Source organism: Chlamydomonas reinhardtii, chromosome 12 (assembly GCF_000002595.2).
Source record: "Chlamydomonas reinhardtii strain CC-503 cw92 mt+ chromosome 12, whole genome shotgun sequence".
In the NCBI taxonomy this organism is placed as follows: Eukaryota; Viridiplantae; Chlorophyta; class Chlorophyceae; order Chlamydomonadales; family Chlamydomonadaceae; genus Chlamydomonas; species Chlamydomonas reinhardtii.
Window position 1 is genome coordinate 3,460,239 of NC_057015.1, and position 11,494 is coordinate 3,471,732.

At 66.4% G+C, this 11,494-nt stretch overlaps 2 protein-coding genes across 2 annotated transcripts; one reads left to right on the forward strand and one right to left on the reverse strand.

Annotated features, from left to right (window-relative positions):
- Nucleotides 1-25: 25 nt before the first annotated feature.
- On the reverse strand, nucleotides 26-3,161 carry CHLRE_12g496302v5 (uncharacterized protein). The gene has a single exon (XM_043068011.1). The coding sequence runs from the start codon at nucleotides 2,816-2,818 to the stop codon at nucleotides 2,648-2,650; it is 171 nt and encodes a 56-aa protein (XP_042918355.1). The 5' UTR covers nucleotides 2,819-3,161; the 3' UTR covers nucleotides 26-2,647.
- A 360-nt stretch (nucleotides 3,162-3,521) lies between these two features.
- CHLRE_12g496250v5 (uncharacterized protein) lies at nucleotides 3,522-11,491 on the forward strand. Its single transcript, XM_043068009.1, has 5 exons — nucleotides 3,522-4,459; nucleotides 4,683-8,581; nucleotides 8,808-8,885; nucleotides 9,170-9,299; nucleotides 9,425-11,491. Exons 1-5 carry the CDS (start codon nucleotides 4,185-4,187, stop codon nucleotides 10,230-10,232), a joined length of 5,190 nt encoding a protein of 1,729 aa, XP_042918356.1. The 5' UTR covers nucleotides 3,522-4,184; the 3' UTR covers nucleotides 10,233-11,491.
- The last annotated feature ends 3 nt before the right edge of the window (nucleotides 11,492-11,494 follow it).

The following is an 11,494-nucleotide window of genomic DNA, read 5'->3' on the forward strand; positions in this document are numbered from 1 at the left end:
CCTCCTGTCATGCCACCGGGGAGCTCTTCGTGAGCCCGGGCTCCATCCAGCCGCGTACCCAAGTACCCACCTACGTACCAGCCCCAGCGCTGCCAGCCTCTGCAGCCACCCAGCGTCCCATGCCAGCTGTCCCGTGCCTCTCCCCAGCTGTCCCACCCCAGCAGTCCCACATCCGCTGTCCCCTCCCAGATGTCCCTCCCAGCTGTCCCTTCCAGTCGTCCCTTCCAGTTGTCCCTTCCAGCTGTCCCACCCCAGCTGTCCCTTCGGCTCCCTTCTCAAACGCAGCTTCAGCGAAATCTACAGCCTGCCCGACTCCCGGCGTGTGCGGCCTTCCGCCCGCCTTCCAAAACGCAACAGCCCTCGCCTCTCCTCGCCAGCCGCTCACAGCCGAAACTCTGCTTCTTTCTTAATCAGCCACAAACATCAGCCCCAAACAATGCCTCGGAAACAACACCTCGGAAACTTCCTCCCATCTAGTGCGCGGCCACAGCTCCCCTACCGAGCGTCGCAGCACCTATCCTCACCATCAGCAACGCTTCCTCACCTCCGGTTGTGTTGTTGGCGTGTTGCACCGCATTCGGCCTGCCCGCCACAATTGTCGTACACATTCGGGCCCCTCTTCTGCTTTGCTTCGCCTTGTTCTTGCCCCTGCTTGTCACACTGTCGCCCGGCCATTGTTTTGCTGCACGCCGTTGCATTACGCTAGTGCTCGTCTACACAGCTCATCCGTGGACGCCGGTCAACTGCCTGCAGGTGCGCATCGGCTATGCTATCCGCGCGGTGTGGCGTCGCATTGAGTCTGTGTGGTGCTATCGCCTTGGCCGGGCGCCCGGAGCGTGAGGAATGCGCGTCAGCAAAACATCGACACAACCTGCCAGCTACCGTCGGTACAGTAACAGCGCGCGAACGACGCACCAATGCCTTGTCCCTTCTCGCTACGCATTTATGTGGGCACGGGTGGGAGCCACACACATCGGGACTACGCTTTCCTGCCCCTTGCCATGTTCCATCACGAGCCCTTCGTGTACCGTGGCAGCTCAAAGATGTCGACCTGGAACGAGCAGGGAGGTGCGGTGATGCGCAACTCCCCCTTGTCGTGACCTGGTGTGTGCCCGTGCATATCGTGTGACTGAATGATTTGGGCGTGGTTTTGGCGTGTGGGAATAGGGGAACGTGCCTAAGGTTGGTTGGCCCGACACGGTGTATTGCATGGGAGGCCGGAGTACGGGTGATCAGAGAGAGGACATAGGTCGCGTCTGAGAGCGGCTAGAGCCGTCTCTCATTCCGATCCTAGGCGAGATAGTCTTTGACCGTTCTATGTGAGGGACCTGTCCTAGTGGACGTTAAAGCCTTCGGCAACATGTAAGCCGGAAAGTGGTTGTCTTGCGCAACTCTCTCGCTCGCTACGCATGCGCTCCAGGCCCCCTACGCCGTGGCCAACACGGCCACTGCAGAAGCCGACAGAAACAGATCTGCAAACATCAGTCGCCGCCAGGCACACGAAACGTTCAGTGTCCGATCACAGGTTGTTTTGGGGTCGCCGTTGCTTGCCTCGCGCCTAGCGCCATCGCTTCTACGCTGCAGTGCATCACGCCTCCTGTCCCTCCCTCCCTCCCATACATGTCGTGCTGGGCATCGGTGGCGCTGGTGTTCTCCAGGTTGGTTTCGGGCGCATCCTTTCTGGTAGTCCCAAGCAACGTCAGCCCGGCCGCCGTCGTCCAGCCCAGCCATCCCGATACAGCAGCCGCCTTCCGTAAACCAGCCATGGGCGCGCCCGTCCACAGCGTTTACCGTCGGTTACGAGGTAACATGTGAATTCGCAACTTGCGCTACTGACTGCCTACTCTCGTGCCGCCTGCAAGCCCACTCCGCCCTCCGCTCTGGTCTGCGTACGCATTAGTTCCGCAACACTCGTCATTCACAGGGCGAGACACCCTTTTGCTTGTTTGGCGCGTACATCTAGCCCAGCTCTCGCGCTTCATCATAACGCCGCGCCTCATCCGTTGACACGCCATGTGGGCGGAACACGGAAGTTCTACGACACACAAGTATATAACTCTGCGGACGGCGCCCTGGGGCATCTACGTGCGTTATCTGCGGACAATGCGCACGCGACCGCAATCTTTTGACACGCCATGCTGTGCAAGGGTCTGCACGAAGTTTGACTTGCCAAGAAGCCGGTACTCTGGGCGCTTCTGCAGTAGCGCCTCCATGGCTGTAGCAGCAACGTTATAACGCTCCTCACTACCCTAGCCCCGGCTTGTTCTACACGCCGCACGGAATGTCCTTGTGACCGTAGGCGAGAGAGGTCACACCCTCATCCAGTAGGTAGCGCTTGGTGTCGATAGGCGACAGCCCAAACTTGGTCTGCTGGATGGTACACAGCTAATGGTGGTAAGACACGTGGTAAGAGCGGAAGAAGAGGCCGCGTGCCCCCCGCAAGAACGAGTTGTACTCGTCATTGAATGCCAGCTCCACGCTTTTGCTGATACCTTTGGCGGTATGCTTCTCATTCTTCTCGGTGGCCACGGTGCGGTAGGCGTACATCTTGGGCTTCAGCCCCACATACTACTCTGCAATGGGCACCCCCTCAGGCTTTCCCTCCGTTTCCCTCGCACCCCACGCTCGCACCCCCTGCAGTGCCTCTTCAGGCGCCGGGCACCGCGGCGCGGGACCATAACGCATCAGGCATCATCTCAAGCTCCTCCGCGCTGGCGTTCGCGTAGGCCTCCATGGCGACGCGTGCATCCCCCCAAGCCGCCTCGTCAAGGTCCTTGGATGTTTGGCACGCCTCATCGGTCATCTGGAATGGGGCCATCAGGCGAGAAGCTGCTCAAGAGCAGTGATCCTTGCGCGTTATATCATATCGTACCTACGCAACAAACACCACATCTGATGTGCAACAGAGGCTCGCGCCACGTGTAGCAGGATAGTCGGCAAAAGACACATCTAGATGCCCCAGGGCGCCGTCTGCAGGGTTATATACTTGCGTGTCGTAGAACTTCCGTGTTCCGCCCACACCGCAGCCTCTAGCTTCGGGTCGGACATGTGAATTCGCTACTGACTGCCTACTCTCGTGCCGCCTGCAAGCCCACTCCGCCTTCCGCTCTGGTCTACGTACGCATTAGTTCCGCAACACTCGTCAACCCCTTGACCTCCTCTCTCCACAACGACCTGTGCGCTTTCGGGGCGAGCCTTCCTGAGATCCCCTGCAGAGGAAAGTCCCTGCTACACGTCCACTCTTCCATTACGCCGGCGGCATGCTACCGGCCATCCTAGTCGCTAACGCGCGCGGATGGTGCTGTGTTGTTGGGCTGGTGGGTCCTGGTGGGCTGGTGCAAGGAATTGCTTAAACAGGGATGGCGAGCTGAGAGCAGGTGCATGTGCGTGTGCCTTGTGTGTCAGCAGCCCTAGCAGCAGGAAAAAAGGCGGTGCGGGCTATCGGACCGTTGCAGCGGGACCGTGCCATCCAACGACATGCTCACTTGCAACACACCACGGGACTGGCGCCCGTAAGGCGTGGTATTAAGCGACCCTCGTAGAAGAGCTACACACCGATCCTTGGAATCGCAGGCAAAGGGGGCAGGCACCTCCTGGCCACTCAACGGCCCCCGAAGCCCGACTCCGCCTGTCATAACGGTCCCCATCGGCACTTGCTCGACTGGGCAAGCTGCTTCTGGCCAACCTCGTGCCCCATCATCACAAGAATCCATTCAATATTATCCTGGGGACCCTTTGTCTCGTTGTCGTGGGCTGGCCGGGCCAGGGCTAGGGCCATCCCAAGTTGTGCAAGCATCCAGTGTCTTCATCCAAAACAATTGAGATCATGCTAGTATAGCATATAGGCGACATTGATGAAAGTAATAACTTGGTTGGGGGGTCTGTCGATCATCGCGCACTTCGGCCATGGCCATTTGTGCCCCGTCTGCAGAGGCGCGTCCTGTATGATATAGGGTTGCGCATAGAAATAATTAACATTTATTGCTAGCCAACAAAGAAGCTGACAAAACCAGTGTTGCAGCAACTTTCAATCGCGCCTCGTCGTTTCTAGGCCCTAGCCGAAGATACATATCCTACGAAAGCATAGAGTGTTATTCTTATGGCAGATGGCGCATGTCGACGGTGCCGCGCAGAGAGGGGCTGTTCCAGCTGGAAGCAGACCCGGCGGGCGAGCTACTAAATAAATGCTTGCCTGGGGCACGAATGATGCTGTGCCGCTCGTTGTGGCACCGTCGCAACTCAGCGCGCTGTCTGCGAATGCCGGAGCAGGCCAGCAGCAGGGCCGGTTCCCGAGCCTCACCAGCCCTGATGTATCGGGTATGCTTGTGACGGGCGAATCGAGGGCGCGGATGGACGGCCAGCGGGTCCGCGGGCTGTCGGCCACACCCAACCGCGGCACCGCCCGGCTGTCGGCGCGCGGGGTTCAGCACTACCGAAACCAAGGCCAGCCGGTCTCCAGGTAGCGCGTGGGCAAAGTTTGAGAAATACTCCTGCTAGAAACGGTGGCAGCGTTTGCTGGCATGGCGTCTGGGGGAGGTCCTGCCTGGGATACGGTATGCATGACCAGGGCTGTGCAGCTGTGCGCGCCTCGGTAGGAGTCGGGCCACTTACCCAAGCGCAGCTCCAACTGGCATGTCAACCCGTCGGCCACAACCTGCCCTCCCCTCATTGAACCTGCGCAGGTCAGGCGGAGGCAACAACATGCCCACTGCTGCACCCCACGCCGCCTCTGCCTCAGGCGCCGGCTCCACGCCGCACAGCGCGCCAGGCTCGCCGCGCCGCAGCGGCAGCACCCCCGCAGCTGCTGGCGGCGGCGGCGGCGGCGGCGGGGGCGGCGGCGGCGGGGGCGGGCCTTCTGACGGGGCCAGCGCAGCTGACGCAGGCGCGGAGGCGGGAAGCGGCAGTGATGTTGAGGGCTTGGCACATCAACAGCTGCCGCCGCCGCCGCCGTCACAGCTGGCCTCAGGGGCCCACCGCAAGTTGGTCCCCACACTCAGCATGCCCAGCCGCAATGGCACCACAGCCGCAGCCACCACCGTAGCCACCGCCGCAGCCACCGCCGCAGCCACCGCCGCAGCCGCAGCCGCCTCCTACGGCATGGGCCGGAGCAGCAGCATGACCCGGGCCCCGTTTCAGCAGCAGCAGTCGCAGCAGGCACGGACCGGGCAGGGGCTGACTCTGGGGCTGGCGGGGGTGGGCATCGGCGCGCAGGGCGGACCTGGAGGGCCGCAGGGGTGGTCGGCCAGCCCGCAGCACCCCTCGCACCTCTATCCAGCTGCGAGCCACCTGCCGACGGCTGCAGCGGCGGTGCTGGCGGCGAGTGCGATGCTGCTCAGCTCGCCACGTGGCGGCGGCGGCGGCGGTGGTGGTGGTGCCCTGGCCAACAGCGCGCCAGGGTCTCCGGGCGGCGCCGTCACAGGCTTTGCAGCTGGTGGCGGTGTCGGCGGTGGTGCGGCGCGCGCCTCGTCAGCGCTGCGGCCGAGCAGCGCTGCCCGGCGTGCCACCGGCAGCGCCCTGGGGTACATGCAGTGTGGAGTGGGAGGCGGGGGCGGAGGAGGCGGAGCCATGACTGCCATGGCGGCAGCGATGCTTGGCATGGGGTCGGCGGCGGACCTGTTGCGGAGGCCTCACGGCGCGCCGGCGTCGCCGCCGCGGGGAGGACCCCTGCCCGGCGCTGCTGGCGGCGGCACGGAGGCGCAGCCGCGGCCGCGCAGCTCCCCCGACACAGGCGCATACCCGCCAGCGGAGGCCGCGGCGGTGGCGGCGGCGGCGGCCAGCAATGCATATGCGTTGAGTCAGTCGCTGCAGGACAATTGGGCGCCGGCGGCTTCGGGCGTGGCAGCGGCGTTGGGCGTGGAGGCGTCAGGGCTGGCGGCAGGCTCGTTCCGGCGGCCTGTCTCGGCGGCGCCGTATCCACATACGCACGCGGCAAGCGCGCCCTGCACCGCTGACGGCAGCGGCGCCGACGCGGGTGCAGCCGCTGCTGCCGCCGGCAGAGCTGGGCTAGACGCTGGTGCGCCGCGGCCGCCGTCAGCGCACGGCGCCTCCATGGATCCCAGCCGCCGCGGCAGTGGCGGCGCGGCGCTTGCGCCAGAAGGCTCCGACGGCGCCGGCGCCAGTGACCCTGGCGGAGCCGGAGGCGGTGCATTGCCGTCGCCCTCTCGGGTCGCCAGCGCCCGGCTTAGCTTTGGCGCTGGGGTTGGCGCTGGGGCTGGCGGCGGCGGCGGCGGCGGCGGTGGCGGTGGCGGTGGCGGTGGCGGCGGTCTGGCCAGCGCCAGCAGCAGCCAGCGCAGCATGTTGCTGGTGTCGTGTGAGGGGCTGCCGGCGGGCCCCAGCCGCCTGTACGAGGCCATCACCAAGCAGATGGAGGCGTTGGAGGAGGAGGAGGAGGAGAAGGAGGAGGCGAAGGCAGAGGCGGGAAGGGGTGGCAGCGGAGGAGGCGGCGGCGGCGGAGGAGGAGGAGGCATTGCTAGCGGCCTGCTGCGCGCCCCTGCGCCTATGCGAGCTGGTGGTGGTGGTGGTGTGGAGGAGGCGCCGCATGGAGCCGCGCCAGCCGGGGGTGTGTGGGGCGGCGCGGCGGGCGGGCCAGGCGGTGACGGCGGCCCTAGGGGCTTTGCGGACTCGGCACTAACGCCTGCGCCGCTGCCGGGCGCCATGGGCCCCGGCGGCCTGGGCTTTGGGTTGATGCGCTCGCGCACAGCCACCGGCAGTGGCGTTGGCGGCAGCAGCAGTGGCGATACCGCAGGCGCCCGGCTGCTTCTGCCCAACATCAACGCAGGCAGCAGCACCGCCCCGGCTGCGTCGCATCTGGACCACCTGCCCTCGCCCACGTTCGTACACAGCCCGGCCGGCGCGGCGGCAGCAGGCGCGCCGCCCCGGCCGCCGCCGCCATCATCGCCCACGCCCTACGGCTACAGCCCCCTGCAGCCGCAGCTGCGCCCGCGCATGTCTTGGAACGGCATGGGCAGTAGCAGCAGCGCAACAGCTGCAGCAGCAGCCGGTGGCGGTGGTGGCGGCGGCGGCGCCGCGACTTCGTTTCGGGCGCCGTCTCCTGTTGCCGGCGCGCCTGGCTGCACAGTGCCCGCACCGGCTGTGCACGCGCTGGCTGCTTCCACCGCAGGAGTTAGTGTTGGTGGTGGAAACATATATGCTGCTGGGGCTTCAACGATGGCGCCTGCCATCTGGTCTCCATCGACCGCCGCAGCGGCACTAGCAGCACTGGCCAGCACCGATGCCACCACGCCGCCAACGCCACACACAGCCGCAGCCGCCGCTGCCGCCGCTGCCGCCGCAGCAGGGACAGCAGCTGGCGCCACGGCGCCCTACCACTTCCCCTCGTCCGTCGCCTTCCTCCCGCACCACCCCGCCGCGCCGCACCACCACGTGCACCCGCACCAGCCCCACCACCTGCACTCCCACCCGCACCCGCACCCGCATGCCTCCGCGCATACGGGTCAGCCGCTGTGCGTCGTGGGCGATGCCGCCACCGCACCGCAGTCGCCCGCCGGCGCCACCGCGGCCTCAGCCGCCGCCGCCGCCACCGCCGCCACCTTCACAGACATACGGAACGTGTGGGGCGCGTCGGCAGCCGCGGCAGCGGCGGCGGGGGCGCCACGATCCGCGAGTGGGACGGAGGGCACGGCCGTTGGTGGCGTTGGGGGCGGCGGCACGGGAGGAATGGCAGAACAACAGACATCACAAGCAGGATGGAGCCCCACGGGTGCGGCAGCGGTTGGGGCGGCGGCGGCGGCTGCCGAGGGCCGCGCCTATGTGACGAGCAAGCTCGGGCAGGGCGGGGCAACTCCTGGCAGCGGCGGTGGCGGCGTTGGGGCAGCAGCAACAGCAGCATCAGCGGTTGGCGGAGGCGGAGGTCCAGTGGGTGCTGGTGGACTCACACCCATGCCTACGCTGACGTCAGCTGTGACCGCCTTAGGTCCCGCGGCGGCGGCCATGGCGGCGGTGGCAGCGGCGGCTGGCCTGCCCTTCCGTCCATCGCCCTCGCCGACGGCGGGCTACCCGGTGGCGCCGCCGCCGCTTCAACAGCCGCAGACGTCATTGCAGGTGCCGCCGCCGCCACCGTCGTCGCCCACGCCGGCGGCTGTGGCTGTAGCGGCGGCACAGGTGTTTGGGCCTCGTGCCGGCTCAACCGCCGCACCGCCGCCACCGCCGCAGCCCTCGCAGCAGTACCCGCCGTCGCCGCCGCCTGTGCCGCCGCTCCACCTCAGCCTCAGCCTCAACCGCCCGCCGCTCGCCACACCACCACCACCACCACCGCAGCAGCACTACTACCAGCCGCAGGCGCACGGGCAGCACTATCTGCCGCCGCATTCCCAACTGCCGATGCCGTACCCAACCGCTGCGACCAACCGCTCTCCTTACGCCGCCGTACAACGCAAAGCCTTCAACTATTACATCTCCGCCTCGGCAGTTGGCGCGCCATTGGACTGGGACGTGGGTCCGGACCCGGCGCCGGGGCCCGGGCAGGGGGCGGCGGGGACTGTGCCCATGTCACCTCGGCGCCCCACCACCGGCGCCGGCCAACAGGGCGGCGGTGGCGGAGGCGGCAGCGACTGGGGCAGCAGTGAGTGTGGCGCGGTGTGTTGCGGTGATTTAGTATACCGTGTGCATGCCTGGTCGTTGCAGCAGTACACGCATTTGAGATTGTGTGCCGCCATTGTGTCACAAGCGCCTTTGCTGCCATGTAATATGTACATAATTAGTGTGCCCGTCATCTCGTGCGTGCGCATCACGGACTCCTTCTGTTGTGCTGCCCTGCACTGCATTGTACTGCCCGCACCGCCCGTCAGGCCGCCCCGCGACCGCCGGCGGCGGCCCGCCTGGGCGCCTGGGGCTGGGCGACCGCATCTTCGCCTCCCCCGCGCCAGGTGCGACACACAGCCCCCTGCGCGCGACTCGCGAACGCTGCTTCAGACACACACCACCGCACACCACCGCACGACACGACGCGCTCTGCGTATGTGTATGTGGAGGGAAACAAAGCGCGCCTTTCCGTGTCTGTCTGCAAGGCCACGGATTCCATGCGCTCAAGCCCTGGTCTTAACGGATTTCATGTTGCTTCACCCTTGGGCCTGCTGGCCGCTTTACTTACGTGCGCCTCGTGTGCCGCCGCTCGCGTCACCACTGCCACCACCGCCACCTCCCCACCCAGGCGGCCGTGTGCTCAAGGGCCTGGGCGGCGGCGCGCTGCGGCACCAGCTGTGGATGGAGGGCAGCGCGGCGCTGACGGCGGCGGCGGCGCAGGCGGGCCGCGCGCAGCTGTGGGTGCACAGCGTCGGCAGGTGGGCGCGGTGGGAGCTGCACTGGGCACACCGGGCATCGGCGGCTGAGGCCTGCGGCTGCTTGCCATGCTTGACTAGCTCGCAGCATTACAGTGCTTATGCTGGTCGTTGTCCCTCTGACGCAGGCCGCTGGCGGAGGCGGGCGTTTGGCTGAGCCGAATCGCGGACGCGGCGCCGTCGGCCTGGCCAGACGGCGACGGCGGCGGCGGCGCAGGCGGCGGCTGGGGCCGGCCGGCGGCGGCAGCGGCGCAGCTGAGTCGCGGCTACTTGGAGGGCCTGCGGGCGGGCACAGGGGCCGTGGAGGCTGACATAGAGCTGAAGGAGCGGGCCTTGCAGGCGGAGGCGCGCGCCGCGGAGGCAGCGGCGCGGGCGGTGGCGGCCGCCGCTGCCGCGGCGGCGCCGACTGGCGTGGCCGCACGCGTGCAGACGTGGCGGCCGCGCGAGTCAGGCAATGCCACGGGCGCCACGCGGCGCGCGGGTGTACGGCGCGGAGGCGGAGGCGGCGCCCGCCGCGCCAGCACCAGCAGCAGCGAGAGCGAGGCGGAGGAGGGCGTGAGCGATGAACCGGAGGAGGACCCAGAAGAGGAGGCAGCGGAGGAGGAGGAGGTCATACCCGCAAGGCGCGGCGTGGCGGGTGCGCGGCTTGGGCTGGGTTCGGGGCCGGGGCCGGGACTGGGGCCGCGGCCGCCTGCTGTGCCGGCGCCCGCACAGCGCCCCGGCGCGCCGGTGCGCAAGGCGGCGCCGGCGCCGGCAGCGGCGGGTCGGTCGGGCGCGGCGCAGTCACCCTCACGTGCTCGCGGCGGCGCTACTGTGGCTGCTGCCGGCAGCGCTCGGGCGGCGCCGAGAGGGGGCCGCAGGGCCAGCTCCGCGACTGGCGGCGGGGCGTCTCGGGGCGTGAGTGGGGCTGAGGACAACTGCGAGGAGGACGAGTGAGGCGCCGGGGCGGGCAGGAGCTGCAGGGCATGTGTTGTGTCGGCACGGACGCGGTGTGCACGCGAGCATTATCGTGTTGTGTGGCGGTGATTGGCGACTGGCAGGATGCACGCGTGGGGTGCGCGCATGCGGATGCATGTATTGTGGTGTAACATTTGAGAGCATGGGGATTGGAGCATGTTTAATGTCCTGGCGCCCCATCGGGGCAGCAGCATTGCACAGTCTAGCTCGGCTATGTGCAGGAAGACGTTGCGTATTCTCTGCCATGTACTGAATGATGAGGCCAGATGCGGATGTCGCTGTGACATGTGTCAGGCAGCTGAGAAGTCGAGCAGGTGTACGGTATATGTGCCGCACGTGTGTGTTAGGAACGCAGTAGGGAGCAGAGCCGACATCATGCGGTGTATATCTGCAGGTGAGCTGCTTCTGCGTATTGGAAACCTCGTCGCATTATGATCACATGTGCTTACAATTCTTGGGTATTTGCGTTCTTGCACTTCAATTGTGCCGGCACTGCCCGACCATACTAGGGTCGTATTTGGACGCACCTTCCAGCACTGAGCATTTTGACTGGCCATTCCAGGCAGGCTGGAATTATCATGTAGACGAGTATAGTAGGGTAGGGCTCTAGCTCAGGGAATGGCGGGAGGCACTGCAGCACTGCGGTGACGGCGGTGTAACTCTAGGCCAGGAGCCTGCACGTGCGCTGTGCGGCGGGCCAACCAGCTAGACAGACGGAGGCACCCGCTCAATGGGTGGCGGGCGCAATGTGAATGGGCGCGTATGTGCGTCAATGCCCTGAGCCATGTGGAGTCTGTAGGGACTAGGGAGTACCGGCGGGCACAAGAGTGTTGCGGGCAGGAGGTTTTTGTGTTGCGGGTGTGTGCCACATCCCTGTTGTGTGACTGTGTGTAACATGAGCAGCCGTACGCCAGGACTAACATCCATCATGGCGCACATGTGCTTTTGCAGTGGGCCGTGCAGGCCTGCCCGGTGAAGGCTGAGAGGGCAGGGTGTCGGCGTGTTGGCGGTGCGCCTACGTATGCGACTGCCATGAAGTACCCTGCCCTTCATACGTGGGCACAATGTCACACGTAGCACATACGGCGCTTGAGTCTTGCAGCACCGTGCTGAGAGCGAGCTGGAAAGCAGAAGCGTCGGGGTTACAGCACGGCAGAGGAGTCACCCGGGCACAGGGTAGCGGATCCCAATGGGCGGAGCTGACTGTGCCTGTCTCGGAACTGTAATCGCTGCGGCGGCGT